Below are 21,786 nucleotides of genomic sequence, written 5' to 3'. Positions count from 1 at the left end.
AGAGAGGTTAACTTCCTTCTGGTACTAAATCTGTAAAAATGAAACTGAAAAGAGCCTAGATATTTGCTAATTTCGGTTGTAATAAGCGTTTACCATTTAGAATAAATTTTTATATTTGGGTTTTTATAGTTGCGGGTCTCAAAGGACCCGCACAAATCGATAACTGCCTTTGCAGGGGGCGTTTTAGGAACTGAGACTTGCTTTTCTCCCCCACACAATTTTGGTTTGTTTTTTCAAATCTGTGTATAGATTATTTCTTCAAAGTCAAAAATATATTTTTAATTCTGTACTTCCTTTATGACTCTCTCTCTTTTTTTTTTTTTTTTTTAAGATTATTTATTTGAGAGAGAGCGGGGGCAGGAGCGCCGGTGAGGGCGGAGGGAGAAGCACGTTCCCCACCAAGCAGGGAGCCCTGGGGCTGGATGCCAGGACTCAGGGATCATGACCTGAGTTGAAGGCAGACACCCAATCGACTGAGCCACCCAGCTGCCCAGACTCTCCGTAACTCTTATAACTGCGGTTCCAAAAGGATTCTTTCTCCTTCCGGGATACAGTTTGGAAGAAGCTGCAAATGTTTCAAAATAAACACTCAGGATTCTGAGCCAGTAGTTTTTAACTACAATAATGCACCCAGATAAGAACTAATTTTGGTAACTCTCTTATCTTCTCTGAACCTTCCCTACATGTAAATGGAGGGAGGGGGGTTAATAATAATAATGATAATACTTACTCTTAAAAGTTATTGGGGGGGGCGCCTGGGTGGCTCAGTTTGTTCAGCGTGGGACTCTTGATCTCAGTTTAGGTCATGAACTCAGCATGGTGAGTTCAAGGCCGGCATTGGGCTCCACACTGGGCATGGAACCTACTTTTTTAAAAAAGTGATTGCCAAGATCAGATGAGATAATGGGGCAAAGGGCTTGCACAGTGTCTGACATGTAGAAAACACTCAATGTATTTTGATACTGGAAACAACAAGGAGTTTTAGCTATTACTTGAAGCCAGGTTCTGATACCCTGGACGGGAGTAAATTCTAGCTCAGCCCTCTGTGGAGCTGAGTGACCTGAGGCTAGTTACCTAATATCCGAAATACTTGCAATAGTCTCCTTACCTTGCTGCTTTCACCCTTGACCACCCGTTTTTCCCACATGGTAGCCAGAATGACCTTTTGAAACCTAAGTCAGATCACACACTCTCCAAGGGCTCCCATTACCCTCATCCAAATCCAAATTCCATACGAAAGCTAAGGTCCTCCGCGATATGCACACCTGTCTCTTAGCACCGGCACACCAGACCATTCCCCACCATTCTCCCCTAGCTCGCTTTTCTTTGAACACTCTAAGAATACTCCACCTCAGGGCCTTTGCGCTTGCTTTTCCTTCTAACTTGAACATTTCTCCAGTTTGCCAGGAAACTTGCTTCCTGACTTCCCTCAGCTCTTTTACTCAGTTACACACTCACTCATAGAGCCTTCTCCCCATTCTCCCTAACTCCATTGTCCTGCTTAAGTTTTCTCCATAGCACTTACAACCTGAAATATTGGAAGTATATTTACCTGTCTCCATTAGGTTCCAAGCAAGGACAGATTTGGTCAGTATTGTTCATGGCTGTACTCACAGCTTCTAGAAAAATTATCTGGTATACAGTAGGCCCTTCATATGGATTTGATGAATAAATGAGTGAGCAAATCAGTCTCCCCATCTGTAAAATGAGAATGATGCTCACAATCACTTGAAGTTGCTGTGAGGATAGATGAAGTAATTCATATAAGAGGTTAACACATTATAATAATGTCATATGGTGACAGTAACTACACTTGCAGTGGTGAATACTGTGTAATGTACAGAATTGCTGATTCGCTATGTTGTATACCTCAAACTAATATAACATTGTAAAACTGTACTTCAATAAGAAAAAAAATTAATAAAGAAATTAACACAAAACCTGGCAGAGTGAGGGCTCAATCAACATTAGTTATTGGTGTAGTCTCTCACCCCACCACACCCCTACCACTTCTCAGATCCTAAGTGAACCTTGAGGGGTGCCTCGCTGGCTCAGCTGGTAGAACATGTGACTCTTGACCTGGGGGGTTGGGAGTTCAAGTCCCAAGCTGGGTGTAGAGATTGCCTAAATGAACTTTAGGAAAGTAAAACTCTCTGTACATCTCCAGGGTATAGAATTCTCTGGTTATAATTTACATTACAGGGGCGCCTGTGTGGCTCAGATGGTTAAGTGTCTGCCTTCAGCTTGAGTCATGATCTCCAGGTCCTGGGATCAAGCCCCATGTCAGGCTCCCAGCTCAGCACAGCGTGTGCTTCTCCCTCTGCCTCTGCCCCTGCTTGTGCTCTTTCTGTCTCTCTCTCTCTCTGTCAAATGAATAAATAAAATCTTTTTAAAAATTTACATTACAAAAGGACCGTTGGCTTATTTATATATTTATTTTTAAAGATTTTATTTATTTGACAGAGAGAGAGACAGTGAGAGACACAAGCAGTGAGAGTCGGGGAGGGAGAAGCAGGCTTCCCGCTGAGCAGGGAGCCCAACGCAAGGCTCCATCCCAGGACTCTGGGATCATGATCTGAGCTGAAGGCAGACGCCTAGAGCCACCTAGGCGCCCCCCCCTTTTTTTAAGAGAAGGGGAAGGAGGAGGGGCAGAGGGAAAGAATCTTTTTTATTTTTTATTTAAATACAATTAATTAACATACAGTATATTATTTGTTTCAGAGGTAGAGTTCAGTGATTCATCAGTTGCATGACACCCAGTGCTCATTACATCACATGCCCTCCTTAATCCCATCAGCCAGTTACATCAAGGAGAAGAGACAATCTTTTTTTTTTTTTTTAAGATTTTATTTATTTATTTGACAGAGACACAGCGAGAGAGGGAACACAAGCAGGGAGAGTGGGAGAGGGAGAAGCAGGCTTCCCGTGGAGCGGAGAGCCCAATGCGGGGCTCGATCCCAGGATCCTGGGATCATGACCTGAGCCGAAGGCAGACACTTAACGACTGAGCCACCCAGGCGCCCCTAGAAGAATCTTAAGCAGGCTCCATGCCCAGCCTGAAGCCTGACTTGGGGCTGGATCTCAAAACCATGAGATCATGACCTGAGCCAAAATCAAGAGTTGGATGCTTAAGCAACTGAGCCACCCAGGTGCCCTGTTTCTTTTTTCCTATTTGCTTTTTTTTTTTTTAAAGATTTTATTTATTTATTTGCCAGAGAGAGAGAAAGAGAGAGCACAAGCAGGGGGAGCAGCAGGCAGAGGGAGAAGCAGGCTCCCGGCTAAGCAAGGAACCTGATGTGGGGCTCAATCCCAGAACTCCGGGATCATGACCTGAGCAGAAGGCAGATGCTTCACTGACTGAGCCATGCAGGTGCCCCTCCTATTTACTTTTTAAATGAAAATTATTTTGATTAACTGATTTTCTGCATACTTGTCTTGTTTACTAAAAATATGAAGTTCACCTTAACTTAGGGCATTAGCAACAGTGGGGAGTTAACCCACTTTCCTTCAAGAGCCTTCCTGTACATAAATAGAAAAATAGCACCATCCCCTTTTTCAACATCTGAGTGTCTTCCATGTGCCCTGTGTTGCACTAGACCATGAGGGGACAAAGACATGTTTCTGACCTTAAGAGGTTCAAATCCCAACAGGGAAAACAGACCTCTAAGTAAGAATAAAATACCAGGCAAGCTTGCTATATGGGATGCCATTATGAAGTGCTGTGGGGATGCAGCATTGGCCTGGGAAGTTGCTAAAGATTTCACAGAAGTGCCATTTGATCTGTGTCCAGAATGGTACTAACACTACCAATTCATGCCTGCTATATGCTTCCACGAGATGTACTCATAGGATCCTCAAAACAAATGTATAATGCCCCTGTGAGATCTTTACTTTTACCCCCATTTCACAAATGAGAAAACTCAGTCTGAAACTAACTTAATACAATCTCAATTTAAAAAGTCAGGGGCAACTGGGTGGCTCAGTCAGTTGAGCGTCTGCCTTTGGCTCAGTCCATGATCCCGGGGTCCTGGGATCAAGCCCTGCATCAAGCTCTCTGCTTGGTAGGGAGCCTGCTTCTCCCTCTTCCTCTGCCTGCTGTTCTGCCTGCATGCGTTCTCACTCTCTGTCAAATGTATAAATAAAATCTTAAAAAAAAAAAAAAAGATCACCTGGGTGGCTCAGTCGGTCGGGCATCTGACTCTTGATTTCAGCTTGGACCACAGTCACAGTCAAAGTAAAGATCAAACCCCACATCAGGCTCTGTGCTCAGCAGGGAGTCTGCTGGAGAGTCTCTCTCTTCTTTTGCCCCTTCCCCCACTCTCGCTTTCACTCACTCTCTCAAATGAATAATCCTCAAAAAAAAAAAAAAAAAGAAAGAAAGAAAAAGAAGGGCAAAGCAAAAAAGTGGTTTCTTGTTTAAACTACTGGATAAATTACTTAATGGGGTTTGAATCTAGGACTGCCTGATCCCAAAATATTAAGAAGGGTGTGTAGGCAGTAGATATTCTAGGCTTATAACAGCTTCAAGAGCTAGGAGGGAATGGAATCATGTAAAGAGGAATCAAAATCTTAGCTGGGCTGAAGTTGGAGAACAAGGCGAAGGAATGGCAGTGGACCAGAGGGCAGTTGTAAATTGCCTCACAATTTTGTGATTTATGCTGCAAACTGGAACTTGCTTGCTCAGAGATCTTCATACAGGACTAATTGTGATCTGAGTGGTTAAAATGTTAAATGTGGAAGATAAACTGCTGGTAAAAACCAATTGCTAAAAACTAAAAAATCCCCCTTTTTCCCCCCTGTAGACAGGGCACTTGAGTGCTTTTTTTTTTTTTTTTTCCTAAGTAGGATCCATGCCTAACCCAACCTTGAGGTCAAGTCATGTGCTCTACCAACTGAGCCAGCCAGGCGACCCCAATTCTCTTCATCCAACTAACCCCAGGTGGCCTCCTCTCAGTATCCTGTGAACTCTTGGATGATGGGACCTCCACTGGTGGTGCCAAGGCAAATGTTAAAAAGGGACTTTTTTTTTTTTACTGTGGCCAGAGCTGGCACAGGAGTAGCCAAGCTGGCCTGGGAAGTCAGGCAAATGAGACTGGCCTGAGAATGAATCATAGCTGCATGGTAGAGGACCAGCACTTCAAATTTCAGGTGACCATGAGGAGAGCTACAGTGACTGGGTTAAAATGTCCCTTTCCTGGATATCACCAAAACCCCAGGAGGCTATAAGGAAGCCAGATTTGGGGGGAAGAGGCAAGGGTCAGAGGGCTTATAACCTGAATCTGTTCCCAAGACCCATGAAGTATAAACAATGAGGCCCATGGATAAAACATCCATTTTTAAAGTAAACTCTATGCCCAATGTGAGGGCTCCAACTCACAACCCAGGATCAAGAATGGCATGCTCTATCGACTACATCAGGTGGGTGCCCCCTAATTTAAAATTTTTTATAATTAAAGTCCAAAGTGCAGACAGAAGTGAACCACCAGTAAGCGAGCACTAAACTCTTGAGCTGGGCCTCGATGGAGAGATAATTTTTTTTTAAAAAAAGATTTTATTTATTTATTTGACAGACAGAGATCACAAGTAGATAGAGAGGCAGGCAGGGGTGTGTGTGTGGGGGGGAAGCAGGCTCCCTGCTGAGCAGAGAGCCTGATTGGGGGGGGGGGGGCTCAATCCCAGAACCCTGGGATCTGGACCTGAGCCGGAGGCAGAGGCTTTACCCCACTGAGCCACTCAGGTGCCCCTGGAGAGATAATCATGCCGAGCAGTCTCTAGCCTCCACTGCTCCCTGCCTGTTCTTCCTGTGTGACCCCCTCACACTCATCTTCAGCCATCACTTTTCATTGTATCTCCTTTTCCGTCTAGCATGGTGCCTGAATGTTTGCTGGAGGAATTAATTTTTACCTTTTCTTTCATTTTGTTCTTAAAGAGAATCGTGTAGGCATGTAATGATCACCCAGCGTAGATCATTAACCAGATGCACAAATCCAATCATGTAAACAATGTAAACACCTTAATGGCTAAGATATAAAAAAGTAAGACACACAAGGAGGGATTCCAGCTTTTTTTATTTTTCCCCTTTTACACAAAACAAAGTAGAAGAAATAATACAAGATTAAAACTGCAAAAGTAGTTAATTGGTAGATCACATATACACAAAAAAATCCAGAGAGCAAGATAGGCTTATCTACAGTGAGGAAACACATGTAAAAATTAAGGTAGTTTGTAGTTTTCATATGAAACATTAAAAAAAAAACAAATCAAACATATGCTACAATGGGTGCTACCGTTTACAGTCAGATTGAAGGGGAGGAAACACTTATTTAGGGACAGATACACCACAAGGTCCAGCATCAGTGCAATAAATTCACAAAACTATATTACAGCTAGTTAATCAGAGTTTAAGAACTGTTCCCAAATGTCACATTTTCGGCCCTCAGAGGTTCATTCCTACAGATTTCAGCTATTCTAAATCTCTAGCTACCAAGAGGGAGAATGATTCCAAGACACATTCCAAGCAGTTACAAACTCTCTGTAGACCAGAGGCCACCTATCGTCGCCAAAAGTCCGCTTTCCCCAGCAGCCCTTGCGTACTTCAGAGAGAGAGAGAGATCAAGGAAGAGAGAGAGATACCAGTGCACCACCTCCTATGCCAAATCTCTGGGGACCAAAGCAGCCAGCAATTACCTTCAAATGAGAATCTTGAGGCTTACCTTTAAAGGCTTAGTCTGGTCTCGAAAAATTAGTAGCCTAAGATTATTTTCTACTGAAATAAGTCTTGACTAAGTACAGGAAGACTTCTGTCCTTTATTGGCTGGTGTTGGAGTGAAGGTCACAGACCTGAGTCTTAACCTATTACATACTTTAGTTTCAGTCAGCTGAAAATCTGAAATTAAAAATATGCTAAAAATCCTAAACACAAGTTTCTGGAAGCCTGCTGTTAAAAAGCTTCTAAGGATCTACTAACTTGAAGTCTAAGAGCAAGGAGACTCGAGCTCGAAGCCTGTCCTGTTCCCCATTTGGGAGGAAAGATCAATGTTTCTTACAAATTACTAAGTTTTGCACAAGGCAGAAACCAACATATACTAGAGCATGGAACTGGTTTCATTTTATTCCAGAGGATTCTTCTTCTACAGTTTAGAAACAGCATGAGGAATGAATCTTAACTGGTCTCTTAATTGGAAGTGGTAAACTTGGTCTCTGTATTCATGAAGCCAGACAGTGGAAGCAGACTGTGCAAGCAGACAGTAGAACCAGCTTCCTGTAGCCACACACCACTAGCTTGTATCTAGCTAAAGCAAAGATCAACTGGAACAATTATGCATAGTCACAGTTAACTGTACTAAAAGGTGAAGTTCACCACTATATTATTTTAAAGGAAGTTGCCTAAAGGTAAGAATTCAATTAACCTGGGTGAGAAAAATCAAAACAAGTACTCACGAATGAGTTGTCCATATAAGGCCAACTGATGAGAAAGCATCTGCTACACTTCACATGAAGACATAAAGCCTTACTTGGCAAGTCTGAACTTCTACGAAGTAAGGGCAGAACGAGGGAGAGCAAAGAGCTACTTCTGTAACATTTTAGTATCCAGACAGCGTAATAGAAACTGTTCCCAAGGACAATGTATATGCCATTCATTACACTGAATAAAGCAGATGCATTATTCATTTTTCTTTTCTTTTTGTTTGAGAAGCTTATTTATCTCCCTTTTGGCCATTCCAATGTACTTCAAAATGATTCCATGCTGATTTAATCCAGGAAGCAACAGTAAGAAAGTCACTTAAAAATAAACAGAATGAGGGAGATAGCAATTAATTTCCTATAGATTATTAAATTTTATAGAAGGTAGTTTCTCAGACTATTAGGCACTCTAATGGGAGGAACCAATATAAAATCCATTACTTTCACTGTATTTATCCCCGGGAACTTCTGCTATCACACCCCCAACCTCAGATAACACACACTGCTTGCTTTTACCTCTGGCATGTCACTTTCTACCTTGGTTATTATGTTCTGTCTTAACTTACTGTATGACCACAAACTCCCAGAAAACAAGGACATGGGTTTTAGTCATCTCTCTATCCTCCCAATTCCTCCAACTGTGCCTTACTCTTGATAAACACATATTTGTTGACTAAGTTCCAATCAGACTTCAGTGGCCAGAATATGCCTACAGTTCTTCCTCGAAGACTTACCTATCAGATAGGTGAGCAGCAGGTTGTGGACTTGCTGTCCCACCCAAGCAACCGCAGCAAGAGAAATGATCATGGTCATGAAGTACTAATAATGAAAACAACAAAAATGTATCAAATCCTAGAAAAAGACTAGGAAGCTTAACTGTAAGATGTTGTTTCAAAGGTTGGAAAATAATCCAGTATTATTACCATTTTTCTTTAGACTTGTTATTTATATATTATATAAAATCCACAGAAAACTCCATTAGATCTACTTTATAGAATTTACATACATTCCCTCCTAGAATTACTCTAATTCTCTGTATAAATTAATTTACAATAAATTATATTACTTTTACAATTAATACTTCACACTGTAACCTTATGTGAAACTAAGAGGTAAGAGAACAAATTCTTTTTAAGTATTTGTCCTTTATTTCAATAAGTAAAAAGAAACAAAAATGTTGCTCTACTAGAGTACAAAATTAAATGCAAAACTTCCAATAATTCAGTCTAATTCATAAAACATTTACGAATGTACTGAAAGGAGTTAAACCAATGGATAATGATATACATCAAACTACTGAATATAAATATCAAACCATTAAAAAGCCCATCATTAGACTATAATGAAGTAAAAGTAGACCCAATATTAAAATTTTGCTTTACTGAAATCATCAAACCAAAAGAAGTACCATTTTAGGCTTTTCTTCCTTCAGTGTAAAGAGACGTTTCCACCAGCCCACAGTTCTACGTCGAGTCTTTACCAGATTGCTACAAATTTCATGGAATCTTTGCTGTTGCTCAGTGGTCCTACAAAAAAATTTTCCCCTTCACTATAAGCAAGTCTTTATAGTCAACAGAAATATATCATCCTCTCAAATTTAAAAAGCTATCTCCTAAAGTAAGTGTAAACAAAAAAAACCAATTCACATTATCTTATAATCGTGAAAAAGTTTCCGTATCATTAAGACAGCTTGGCAAGCTCAGGAATAAGTTTTTACATAAAGACGTGTATGTACAAAGCAATGATAATCCGTACTTCTAAAACCACATTTGATCAATTATAGTAACAAAAGACTCAAGGCTACTATGGGCCATGCAGAAATCGGTATTAATTTCTCTATGCCTATATTATTTTTCAAATCCAAATGAATTCTGGGTTGTAGCCCATCAGGGTCTCACTATTTTGAGGAAGACGTGAAGATTCTAACACACAGCTGTATTTGAGTGCTCTCCGCTAAGATAATAAGTCCTGCATTCCAAACATGATACCCTCAGCTGGGCTTCATACACTTGATGCCAAGGCAGCAACAAACAGCTCAAATCCAAATTCTTTGTAAATTTAGTCCCAGTGAGGGAAAATACAAACAAAACAGCAGTAGAAATATAAAAAGATCCTCCAGGAAAGCCCTTTTTCTTATTTTCTGGATTCTGATTTAAAAAAAAAAAAATCACCCTTATACTGTCTTTGCTATACAGATACGTTGGATGCTGTCAGGAAGTACAACTTACACTGTGTGTGTGTGTGGGGGGGGGATTAGTTTCCTTTTGCTCTTCTAGCTCTCATCCCTGTAAAACTGCAGTGATAGATATAGCAGAAGGGTTCCTGATGAGCCCTGGAACTTCTTGTAAACAACCAGGCCTTACAAGCTGGCCATGGTCAAGGCTGAATTGTGGCTATGCAACAGTGTTCTTCCTCATTAAGATCAAAAAATAAAACTGCTCTCTGAGCTACACACTGATTACCATGAAACTACCACTGTTTGTTTCTGAAAACTTCTCTCTAGCAGTTATGAATTAGCAGATCAGAATGTCATCTGACTAATAAAGTCAAGGTCAGGGGTTGATTTCCTTTAAGTTGCTACATTACATGGTTACAAAATTGCCCGAAAAACAGCAATGCAACTCACTACTACATGTGAAAAACAAATCAAAGAGCATTTCCTAACTAATCCATTCTGCTAGAGGGAAAACATTTTTTAAAAAACATGCTTAATCATCCCATAACCTAAGAAAATTTGCCTAAAATGTCCAAATTTGTTCTTAAAAATCTGTAAGGCATGTATTTAACAGAATTATTTTATAATTTGCTATTATCAGGGGAACAAACAAAAAAAGCCCAAGGGTACATGTAGACTACTCATCAAATTAAAATAAACAACCAAGGGAGAAAAGCAACTAGGACAAAAAAAAAAAAAAAATCTACTCCAATATCTAGTTTTATTCATTATTTTGATCAAAAGTGAGAAATGCAACATTCCAGAGGAAAGTTAAAAAAATACTTTTATGCATCTGTTCTGAAGCACTTGCTATGCATTTAGCTAGCTACAACTACAATGCATCAACATCAACCTTAACCACAAGATCCATCTTTTTTTTTTATTTTTTTTTAAGATTTTATTTATTTATTCATGAGAGACACAGAGAGAGAGAGAGAGAGGCAGAGAGGGAGAAGCAGGCTCCCCACTGAGCAGGAAGCCCAATACGGGCCTCAATCCCAGGACCCCAGGATCATGACCCGAGCTGAAGGCAGATGCTTAACCATCTGAGCCACCCAGGCACCCAACACAAGATCCATCTTAAGAGTCAAAATATTTCACAGCACTCAGCACAGTCCCTAACACAAAAGTAGACCATCAATAAATAGTTGCTAAATAAACGGACAAAAATTTACATTACTGCTTTCATATTCATTCAAAAACAGCCTGCAAAATATACTATCTTAAATATCAAAGAAAATAAATGTAAAATGTAAACACGCTGTTTCTCTGGAAAGCTCATTATGAGTTCTGCAATATTTGATAAAACATTACCTCAAAAAACCTCACTTCAATAGAAATGTCTAGAAAGGAGGAAAAGGTGAAATGAATGTAGGGTGCATGGGTGCCTCAGTTAGGTACACGTCTGCCTTAAAGCTCAGGTCATGATCCCAGGATCCTACTCAGCAGGGAGTCTGCTTCTCCCTCTGCCCTCCCCCCACCCCACACTCCTGCTTGCACTCGCAAAAATAAATAAGATCTTCAGAATAAATAAATGCTGAACTATAAAAGAACTGTGAAGATATAAGTACTGGAAATTCATGATTTATAACTGAAACAGCAAAAAAATTCTTCATATAAAAGCAACAATCCTAACCCTAGGTATCCAATTGTTAGACAATTCTCTGCTTAATTGCAGCATACCAATCACAGCCACCAGGCTCAGTAACTTTACAGAAAGTAGCCAAATTATTATATGACCTACCATTTATTGGAGCCAAAAATTCTAGGAGCTAGAATGGGAACAAGGTAGTCAGCCAAGCACAAAAACATAACAAAACAGGAAACACCGGACAGAACAGATGGATCTAGATAGTAGATAGTCCTGTTAAAAAAAAAAAAAAAAAAATTAATGAAGTTGAGAAAAACGCAGTCATTTTTATCCTAGCTGAAGATGTTTATTCACTTAGTCTTTTGAGTCTCAAAGATGTTATCTGCCCTTTTTATTCTCAGTTTCTCACAAGTGGTTTTCTGGGAAGCTTCAGAATGTGATGACATCATAGCTGCAATGGTTAGTGTAAACATCAAGAGACAAAAGCTCCTTGGGGTCCTCAATACTTTTTAGGGGTGTAAAGGGTTCTAAGACCAAAAAGTATGAGCGCCACTGATTTTTTTCAACTGCTCCAGGTTTACCTAAGTACTACAGATTCTGAAAACTAGGAGAACTGCTCTAAGAAAAGGCATTCTTTACAGATTACACATTACAAAAGATTTAAGGCACTTTCAAAAGTGGAGGCTGTGTATTACCTGAGCCCTTATTAATACCAAGCACAATCCACGGTAATTTAACAGCTCACTTACAGAAACACCAAAGAAACCACACCCATGATGGCAGGTGGAAACCAGGCTCTTTCCCATCTGAGGACTTTATCAGCCATCAGCATCACTTCTCCCCATCCCTGCAGCTGCTCTTCCAGACTTGCAGTCTCTGCAGCCTATATAAGACCAACATGTAAAGCGATCATTTTACTACTCCCAACATTTCTGTGCTTCCCAGAGTTAAATTTTTTTAAGACACCAAGGATGTAAAACAGCTCTCAACCCAGTCACTATCTTAGTTTCTAAATATTGTGCAATTTTGGTACCAAAGACAGAAATCAATTAAGGGAGAGTGGGGGGGGGACACCCTAGCATTTAACAGTCACCTTCCAAGTCCAAGCACCGGGCTACTCTTCATACATAATGTAACAATCTTTATAGAGCCCCTCAAAGTGGGAATAATGAAATCTATTTAACAAAGAAAGTGACCTCAGAATGGGTAATTAGCTTCCTCAAAGTCATCACTACTAAGTAGCAGCACCCAAAATATAAAATTAGATCACTTTAAGTTTGCTCATTTTTCAGGTGGTTAGAATTGATCTGTTGTTCTGTCATTTCATTGATTCATACCCCTACTTCTGCATCCATTAGAAAAGCCTCTCCCCGAACAGCATTCAATTTTTAAAATAGCTTTGTGTAATGGAATCATTTAGATGCTGGCATCGTTTGCACAATTAAGTAAAACTACTTTCTCCAAATTACATGAGGCATCTTAAGCTCAATGTATCCCCTCAATACAATGAATGCTTCTTACACTTATCAAGACATTGGTTAGACTTCAGATTTCTCTGCAAATCTGACAATCTGCTGAAAGGAGACTTCTGGAATGAGCCAATGTGGCAAAAAGCCCCTGAACTGACTTTGGTACCAGGAAAAGAACTGAAAGAAACCCACCTGCCCTTATAAATGTTATCACTGGGAAATATACAAAAGACAGAGGACAGTGCAGCCTCATCTCAATAAAGATGCTATTTATCTGTGCCGCACTGATCACTTGGGTGACTTCAACATTTCTGACTTTATATATTGTGCTTGATATAGTTAAACATGAGATTACTATGGGCCAGAAACTCTAAGTATTTTATATGCTTATCCTTTAATTAATCTTCCCAATAAGCTAAAAGGATTGTATTGTTAATGAACTAACAGAGAGATGTTAACAGATCTGAACCCAGGAAATCCAAAGCCAAAGGCCTCGTTCTCCTTAAAGTTACACTGCTCTCCTGGAAAGAGCAGTTGAACTCCAGGCCAGGATCTGTCATTTCAAAAAACTGTGTGAATTTGGGCAATTTCTTTGTGCTTCAATCAATCCTCTTAACTGGAACCTGTCTGGGGCTAACCATGCTAACCACAGAGAAGTCTGTGTGTGTGTGTGTTTAAAGGAACAGGTCACGCATTTTGAAAAACTCGCACAATCAAAACTGCCCTGCAAAGTCACTTAAGTCGCTAGCATCTGGACTCTTGGAATATCAAGCGTCAAAGATTAAATTCTTTGATTCCTCTATTTACTGTGCCAACGGACAAAAGGATTTCTCTCGATTTTGCCTGGATCCTGTAGTGAGGTTAAATCTGTCCGCCTGTGATACGTCACTGCAGTTCCTTAAGACCCCTGCTTATTCTAAAGTCATCCTGTGACACACACACACACACACCCCCTCCCTTACAAACGCCAGACAAACACAAGGTCCCCCCACTGGCCCTCCTGCAAGACCCTAGTCCCAGTTTCTGCGGCGAGCTCAGAGCCTCCCTGCGGTGTAAGCCGTGCCAGCTCTAACAAATTCTCGGCAGCAGCCCTTTGACCCTCCACGCTGCCCAAGCACTGGGGAAAAAGAACGAAGGGACAGCCTGGTTGAAATCAAAGAGGGGAAACCCGGATACGACCGGGGGCCTGGGGCTCGAAAGCGCTCGATAGGCCGGCCCCTCGCGGCCCTCTGCCCCAGGCTTCACCCCAGGCTTATCGCAGGCCCCCTCCTCCACTTCCTCTTCATCCCCTCTTCGCGGTGCCAGATCACGCGCCCTCCTCACCCCGTCTTGTAACTTCCCCAGGGGATGTTAGGGGTCGACACGTCTCGCGACCGCCGCGCCGCACCTACCCAAGAGGCCCAAGGGGCAGGCGTCGCCGCCTGCGACTGGGAACCGGGAGAGAGGGCCGGGCCCACCACGGGTGAGGGGAACGAGGCCGCAAGCGCCGCCAGGCCAAGCCCACCCAAGCCCGGAGGCCCTGCTTGGTTCCCTCACGACTCACCAGCAGATTGGTGCTGCGATTATCTCCCTCCGCCATCGTCCCTGAGGTGTTTCCTTAGTGGGCGCAAGCCGCCCCCCAAAACAAACCTCCCACCGGCACCCACACAGCCACCCCGGCGCGAGGGTACGCCCCGCAGGCCGCTAATATAGGCCAGCCGCCTTTCCCGACAGTCTCCGCGAAGCCCGCTCCTCATTGGGTGGATTGAACTCAAGTTTCGACCAACCGCTGCCCAGCGCATGACTTGAAATCCAGGTCAAAGGAGACCGAGGCCGCGCAGGGCGAGGAGGCGGGGACAAGGGACGACCAACCAGAGCCCAAAAGCTATGTGACGCCCCGCCCAGGTCTTTCGGAAGCGGTTGAACGGCCCCTGCCGTGCCTGTCTGTCCCTCAGCGCGGCTTGGTCCGTCCGCGGTGTCATCAGGGGAGGCCACCATGGTAGCTCTCAGACCCTCTTCTGCTGGAGTTCAAAGTAACTAAGGTGACTGGAAGAAACAGGACACGCATTATCAGGCGGAGAGCAGAGATGGGCGCGTGACGCTGACCTCCCTGCGATCAAAGGGCCCGGTGCCCGTCGCTCTCGCTGCGCCCCCCTGCGGCCGTTTCGCCTGATCCCTGCTCTGGCCGCCGTGGCCCGGCTCCTGGGCAGTTAAGCCCAAGTTTGAGACGCTGGACACTCGTGCCCACCCCATGAGGTTTTGAGGACGAGTTGAAAGAGCTGTTTCTGTAAATTGTCGGCAGTTTGCCCCAACTAACCATTGAGAGTAAGGCCTTAGCTAGATTGGGGGCGGGGGGACGGGAGAATCTGGGCATAGTTCTCCAGCTTGGGGAAAGTTTGCTTATTTATGTGGGTCTTCAGGGAAATCCTTTTCTGGGACAGGGCGTTTCTGTTACTTATGAAACGACGAGCTCCTCCATAAAGGGTCTGGTTTTGACAAACACTGGAAGTCTTGCTAAGGAAAGATGTAAACCCACTCTTAAGCAGTGGAATTCGTCAGCAATTTGGAACTAGAAGAACTACTAGATAATATTAAGATGAATTACACGTCTTTTCTCTGCAAAATTTCAAAATGCGTTAAGTGCTTTGATTTTCATTAACACGAACAAAACCATGCCAAATGTTGACCTGGTCAGAGATGTTTCAGGAAAACGTACCATGGCTTTTACCTTTCAGCCTTTTTTCTTTTTTATAATCACCTGCATTGTGCCACAAATTTACATTTATTTTAAAAGAATTCCTTAAATAACTACCCAGATTAACAGTTCAGGGTAAGGCATAAGAAATGTGAGAGGACACAGCTGCCCCTAAGAAAGCCACTGGGGATAGGAGCAGTGTGAATTTCATGGAAGGGTGTGAAATTCACCATGGATCTTTGGGGGGCAGGCGTCTGGATGGGGGTAGAAACACGTTAAGAGGGGAAAGAAAGCCTTTGCAAAGGAAGGGGACTCTTCAATAATGTGCCATTTTGGGGGAAAATAAGTTTCTGTAGGTAAGATGCAGCCAGTTGATAGATCCCATTTGGGGAGATTTTAAAGCTATTAAGTTTGAGGAGCAGGCCCTCTTGTCCCTCTTCAAAAGAAAATTCAAAGTTCCCAGTCAGCAGCCACATAGTGAATATATTAAGCACTGGGTACAAAAATCTTGGTATAGACCCAGGAGTATCTCCTTCCAAAGAAGCCAAAGAATTTTTACGATTTAAAAATGACATCTCTACTTTGGGAAAACAGTCTCTGCTACAAAATGCTTCTGGTTCACCCAAGTTCCCTATATACTAAGACCTCAACACCAGCTTGTGAAATTGAGGTAGGTGAAAAAAATTGAAAAAACTCAAGCAGCAGTCTCCCCACTCCCCAATATTTTTGTTACTCAAGGAAGGTGCTCCCAGATCTATTTGCAATTTCACAGTCCAGGAGCACCTGTACAAGGTCTTTCTGTCAACTTCCAATTGGTTTAATTATTTAAAAAACACCTACCCTTAGTGCTTTCTTTTGAGCTTTTTCAACTACAAAAACAGGATGTGATCTTTTGAAAGGTGCCCCATGACGACACAGTAACACAAATCCTCTTATAATCTAGCAACAACAAAGTGCAATCTGATTTCCAGATATTTAAAACAAGCCTGACATTTTAATTCTATTTTCCTTCAGAGCTTTCACACCCAAGGGGAATACACACGCCAGTAATGTCCTGTGGTTTGTTTTTAAATACTAATGAAGTTATTAAGCTTAACAAATTACACACAATACTAGAACTTACCCACAGAAGTAAAATTTTCACTGCTGCTCAAAAATACTATAGTACTACGAAGATTTACAAAAAAGAAAAAAAATTACTTTGAGGGGTGCCTGGCTGGCTCAAGTTGGCCAAGCATTTGATTCTTGATCTCAGGGTTGTGGTTTAAGTCCCATATTGGGTGTAAAGATAAAAATAAATTCTTAAAAAAGAAAAATGAGTTGAGAACTAAGCTTTACAAAAATTTTTGGAAGTATTAATACTTTAAAAACAAACAAACAAAAAAAAAACTCTACCCATATTCCAAAAGCAAGTTTTCTGGAACCAATACTACTTTGACCAATAAATTCAGAGCTTAAATGCTATGTCTTTTAAGACTTTATTTTCTGAAAAATGTATTTCATACAATCTTTGCTGTGTTAATGCAAATATGCACAAAGTAGGCATGTATTTTTGTTTTCCAAAAGATGCATTATGAACATTTTCAGGAAGCTGGTGTGATTTATTCAACTTTTAATCTTAAATACAATCACAAAATTATATCCATCGGGAGGCATTACAACCTTTTGTACAGAGATGCCACTTTATTTATACAATGTTACTAGGACAAGGAAGATTCAGTTCAACTCAATTTGCTCTTATAATGGTAAATTAACAAGTGAAGTATGATACTGCCACTGACATTACAGGTGGAAATATAAGAGAAATTTAAACCAGAAAAAAAACTGACACAAAAACTTTAGATAGGAGCTGAAACTTGGACTGCCAGGAAAAGAACAAAATCAGCCTGTTTTGAAAGAAAAACATTCTACAAGCCTGCATTTCGGAACATGCAATTCCTTGAGTTTGCCATCTTCAAAAAAATCAAACTAATTGTATGACAGTTTTACATTAGCACAACAAACAAGCTTTTCCCTAGTAAGCCCAAATTCCCATAGAAAACAAGGGACTTCAAGGGGTTCCCGTTGTACAACTAACCCCTGAACCTTTAAAGTTTCTCAGAGTCCACTGCCCTTTTGTAAAAAAGGGATGGTGACAGTGTTACCCAGGCCTAAAAAGCAGGAAAAGTGCAACAAATCCTTAGAGGTTCATAATACAGTAGATTTCCCCTTCTGCAATGTTTGGAAAAATTTGTAATGCTAGTTTCCTCCACTGAAGGAATGTTCCTAATATAACCCATATATTGAAAACAAAATCTACCTTCTTTAAGTGACCCTTACATTACTAGAAGTCTGCCTCCTTGATTTAAGGAGGCAGACTTCTAGCTCTAAATTACTGACATTTTACAAGCCCAAGACAGAGAATGGAAAGTCACTGGTTTTCACATCTAATTTTGTCTAAAACAAAGGTACGTGTGCTAAGAGTAAAGCAGTCACTGATTTTTGATGTGTATGAATAGGACTAACAGGCTAATTGTAGGTGCTTCCTTTAATATGAAAAGAATTGAGAGAAAAGAAGAACCAGCTCCTTTGATTTTAGTACTGCCAAAACAGGTAAGCCCCCAGAGTAATTACAAATATGTGGAGAATAATAGGCCAGGAAGACTTCTCAATTTAAAGTACTGCCTATAATACCCCAGATTTAAAAGGACCTAAGATTGCACATCAACTCTAATATTTGGCTGTACTTGCATTGCCCTGCTCGGCATTTTTTAATGGCTCTTTCCTTAAATTTCACACATCAGAACAACCACAAACAAAAACAATGCAGATAATACCAAATATAGACAATATTAAGAAAACTACATACTAAGCTTAGGTAATAGTGGCAAGTGTTAAGGGCAGAAGTGATGGAAGTTTTTCTTTGTGACACAAACCCTCACCCTGAACGTGGGGTTTGGGCTCTAAAAAAACAATGTAGGGAAGTAGATCAAGAGCTTGATTATCAATTCACACACAGAAATCTCACATAGCTCAAAACTCACAAGTGCCAGACACAAAAGAATGTTCATAATCATCTAGCAAACTATGTTAACAACTCATGACCAGAAAGAATGAGATCCTGCAAGACACACCAAAGAAAAACTAAGAAATACACACAGCTCCATACACCAACTAAGCCTCCACAGCTTTGTAGAGATACCAAATAAAATTCAAGCAATTTTAGAAAATCAAAGACAACAAAACACTTAAACTTCAATTTCCAAGGGTACTCTGAATTGAAGAGGTTGTAGGTTATTCTATACCCGCTGAATCTTAGAGAGAGAGAGAGAGAGAGAGAGAGACACAAAAAGAGAAGAGCAGATCCCTGGTTTTCCACAGGTGTTTCATATCATCAAAAATGTATGACTAACGAAAGCACTCCAAACTTTATTTTACAAGATAATACCCCAAATACAGCCCTGTCTTCTCAATCTGCTCTATCATGAGGGCTGAATTTCACCAGTGATTACATCTGTGGAGTTTGCTTTTAACTGTTCAAAAAGCCAAGGCTGCTCAGCAGAATGATTTCCCAGAGGAAGCCAGACCGCACGGACTGGGGTCTTACTGTCTAGAGTGCAGTAAAGAGCAAGCTTTCAAGTCCTCAGTTACATCTGCCCCACAACCAATGTACATGCCACACTGTTCTCTGAGGGACCATTTTGAAATAAAAGTGATGGATCATTTACCAGAGGCACAGGTTTTTGATATAAAGCTGTTTTTTTTTTTTTTTTTTGCTCGGATAAGGTGCCAGATACCTCTGAGGCCTGAAATTCACAGGCAATAAAATTCACCTATTTCATTTCTCTTCTTTACCAAAGAAAAAGCAATTTCTGAATACTACCTGTAGGGACAAACTAGTGTGAACTTGTTTTATCGCTGTGATAAAAGTTTCTTCCTCCGACAATAAAGAATGTTGCTGAAAAAGACTTTACTTTTGAGAGAGCAGAGGTAATCAAGTGGTAAGTGCAGTAGCTCCCACACAGCCTCTAGGAAATAAAGCAGCGTGCATAACACAATATGGCATTATTATTCCAGATAGGTTGTTTTGATTGTGAAAATAAGGTTCAAATGAATGAAGAAAATAAAATTTGATGCACTAGGTTCCTTAACCTTGCTATTAGACACCCGGGTATTTGAAAATACCACCTTTCTTGCAATACTTGCCTAAGTATTAGAGAAGCACTGAGCTGCATTCTCTCATGGGTATGTTAAGATTATAGATTAATGTGGCAATCAGAATACAGAAAAGGCCAGAGCTATGTGGAATCTTTCCTTAATACCCTTCAAGTTTGTCTGTGAGGATTGGCAACCAGAAATGATCACAGTCCTAACCTCTAAAATGCAGGAAAAAGGTACTCAAACAATCAAGATTTTGTGTTCTATTTCATGTTGATACGTGATTTTACAAATCCTATTCTAGTCTGGATTTTTATTTTGGATCGACAATTCAGCTTACAGTACTGAAGTGCAATACTAAATTTAAGGAAACCTTGATCATGAATTCACAGCAACTATTAAAATTGTGCAAAAAGTAAAGTACTTCACAGACTAAAAACTGAACTCAAGAAAAGATGGTGGTGGTTCTCATTTTTGCTGATGTTTCATGTACATGTCCTAAAATGCCAGGTAAACCAAAGCACTTTTAATTTACAAAGTGTAAATTAAAAGTATCAAATGAGAAAACAATTAAAAAACATCTCACTCTACCTCCACCAGAACATCACTTTATTGTTAATCTCTCATCAACAATGTAAAACTCTAATAGTACTCTATCCTGGTTTTTAAAAAGGTAAAAGATTACACTGGATTAGCTACTTTCTATGAAAGAAACTACAGCAATCGCAGAAGAGGGAAAATTTGAATGACCTCCCAAAAATGCACACTATAAGCAAAGGGGAGACATTAAATCAAATGTCTGTTAGATTCATTACTTTTGAATGCACAGTGACAATTCTGGAAACTGTACATGATAGAATCACAGAAATGACTTAAATAACCAGAATTATATTTTGTATGTGATCATCACACCTTTAAACAATCCTTGAATTTTCCATGTTATCAGTTGTTCTGGAGAAATTTCTGTTTGTCACTCCAAATATAAGTTGTTAAGTTAACAACATCGAGATGGAGGCATATGAAATATAAGGATTGAAATAAAAGTAAATTAGAAAGATGACTAATCTACTAGATCAGGTAAAAGGGGAATGGGTAGATGGTGTGGGATTGGGGAGGAGGACGATGGGTAGTTTTTTTTTCCCTTCATTTCAGAAGTAAGTTCTTCCAATGTAGTGTGTTCTGTTACATAGCTCTCCATTTCCAGTCCATTTCTGAAATTCTTATCGCATAGCCTTTTTGTACCTACTGGTCAACCCAACCAGTACTGTTGCCAAGCAACAAGTGTTACACGAGAATCTGAATGCATCAAATCTTCCTTGGCTCTGATTTCTTCGCGGCCCCAGTTTTCTGTTTCTGAGCGGGGTTTGTTTTTTTCCTGGATTGTACACACAGGGTCAGGTGGAATGGAGTTCCAAATCACTCTGTGCTCCGCAGCATCCCGATTTCTTTCTGCAGCTAACCTCCTGACACGTTTGCAGCTGTTCTGTGGCAGAAAGACAATCTCCATGTTCAGGCGGTGAGCTTTCTTTCTTTCACCCTTGACCCTGGGGTTGCAGGCCATGGTGTTGGGCGTATCCCTGAGTGCAGCTGTCCTGCAGGATTCACTTCCTAGCGCACCGAGATTTCCTAGGGTTCCTCAGAGTAAGCCCCCAGTTGCATCACCACCGACTGTGGTGTGGCTTTGGATGCCTGAGGCTGAGTTGATTCTGGTGGATGTCTGACCTCGCTTAACCAGACTCATCTACTGTCTCACCGTTCATACCCAGGCTGTCCAACCTTCATACAGCTGAGCCAAGTTATCTAGATTAGTTGCTTCCTTAATGACATAGTCAACCTGTAAAAGTAGGCAGGAGAATATATTAAACCACTCAGACCTTTAAAGAACATATTATGAGTTCTAGGAGTTGTTTAAGATTAAGTTTCTAATCACCCAGATTAATTACCCAAAGGATGTGTAGTAGTTATGTTGAAAATGTTAGATAACCTAAACTTCCCTCATAATCCCACAGAATTATGTACAAGATGTGTGTCTTGGAAAAGTTACAACCCCTTTGAGCCTTATAAATCCTTAGATGAAGACAGGGCCCCCACTGACCCCAAAGGTGCTCTTGGGGTTAAACACATGAAGTCACTAAGCAAATGCTTAAGCAGTGTAAAAAGAAGTGCATGGCAGATTCTGAAATACAGTTAGGTGCTCGACAAATGTCTATTGATTCTGACTCAGCTAAATTTTCTT

General features: G+C 41.0%; 2 protein-coding genes across 3 annotated transcripts in view; both read right to left on the bottom strand.

Moving 5' to 3' along the window:
• Positions 1-6,051: 6,051 nt before the first annotated feature.
• ARL6IP1 (ARL6 interacting reticulophagy regulator 1) lies at positions 6,052-14,866 on the bottom strand. Its single transcript, XM_080830256.1, has 6 exons — positions 14,283-14,866; positions 12,020-12,153; positions 11,424-11,543; positions 8,873-8,990; positions 8,199-8,283; positions 6,052-7,782 (listed from the first exon to the last, which is right to left on the bottom strand). Exons 1-6 carry the CDS (start codon positions 14,316-14,318, stop codon positions 7,664-7,666), a joined length of 612 nt encoding a protein of 203 aa, XP_080686382.1. The 5' UTR covers positions 14,319-14,866; the 3' UTR covers positions 6,052-7,663.
• Positions 14,867-19,167: 4,301 nt separating this feature from the next.
• SMG1 (SMG1 nonsense mediated mRNA decay associated PI3K related kinase) overlaps positions 19,168-21,786 on the bottom strand; it is a gene marked incomplete at its 5' end in the record, with an annotated part of 105,991 nt that continues 103,372 nt past the window's right edge. For both annotated transcript variants that reach the window (XM_080829999.1, XM_080829998.1), the window contains one exon: positions 19,168-21,384. In XM_080829999.1, the coding sequence (XP_080686125.1) occupies positions 21,307-21,384 (78 nt within the window). In that variant the 3' untranslated portion in view covers positions 19,168-21,306. The remainder of the gene's footprint in view (positions 21,385-21,786) is intronic.

This window comes from Martes martes, assembly GCF_963455335.1.
Source record: "Martes martes genome assembly, chromosome: 18".
In the NCBI taxonomy this organism is placed as follows: Eukaryota; Metazoa; Chordata; class Mammalia; order Carnivora; family Mustelidae; genus Martes; species Martes martes.
Note: the sequence above shows the minus strand (reverse complement) of the source record. Positions and strands in the feature narration are given on the sequence as shown.

Coding starts and splice junctions, on each gene's coding strand:
- ARL6IP1 (XM_080830256.1), bottom strand. CDS start 14,318: ATGGCGGAGGGAGATAATCGCAGCACCAATCTGCTG. Junction 8,991..11,423: donor ATTTTTGGCTCCAATAAATG/GTAGGTCATATA, acceptor ATTTTTTTGTAG/GACCACTGAGCAACAGCAAA. Junction 8,284..8,872: donor AGGAAGAAAAGCCTAAAATG/GTACTTCTTTTG, acceptor TTTCATTATTAG/TACTTCATGACCATGATCAT.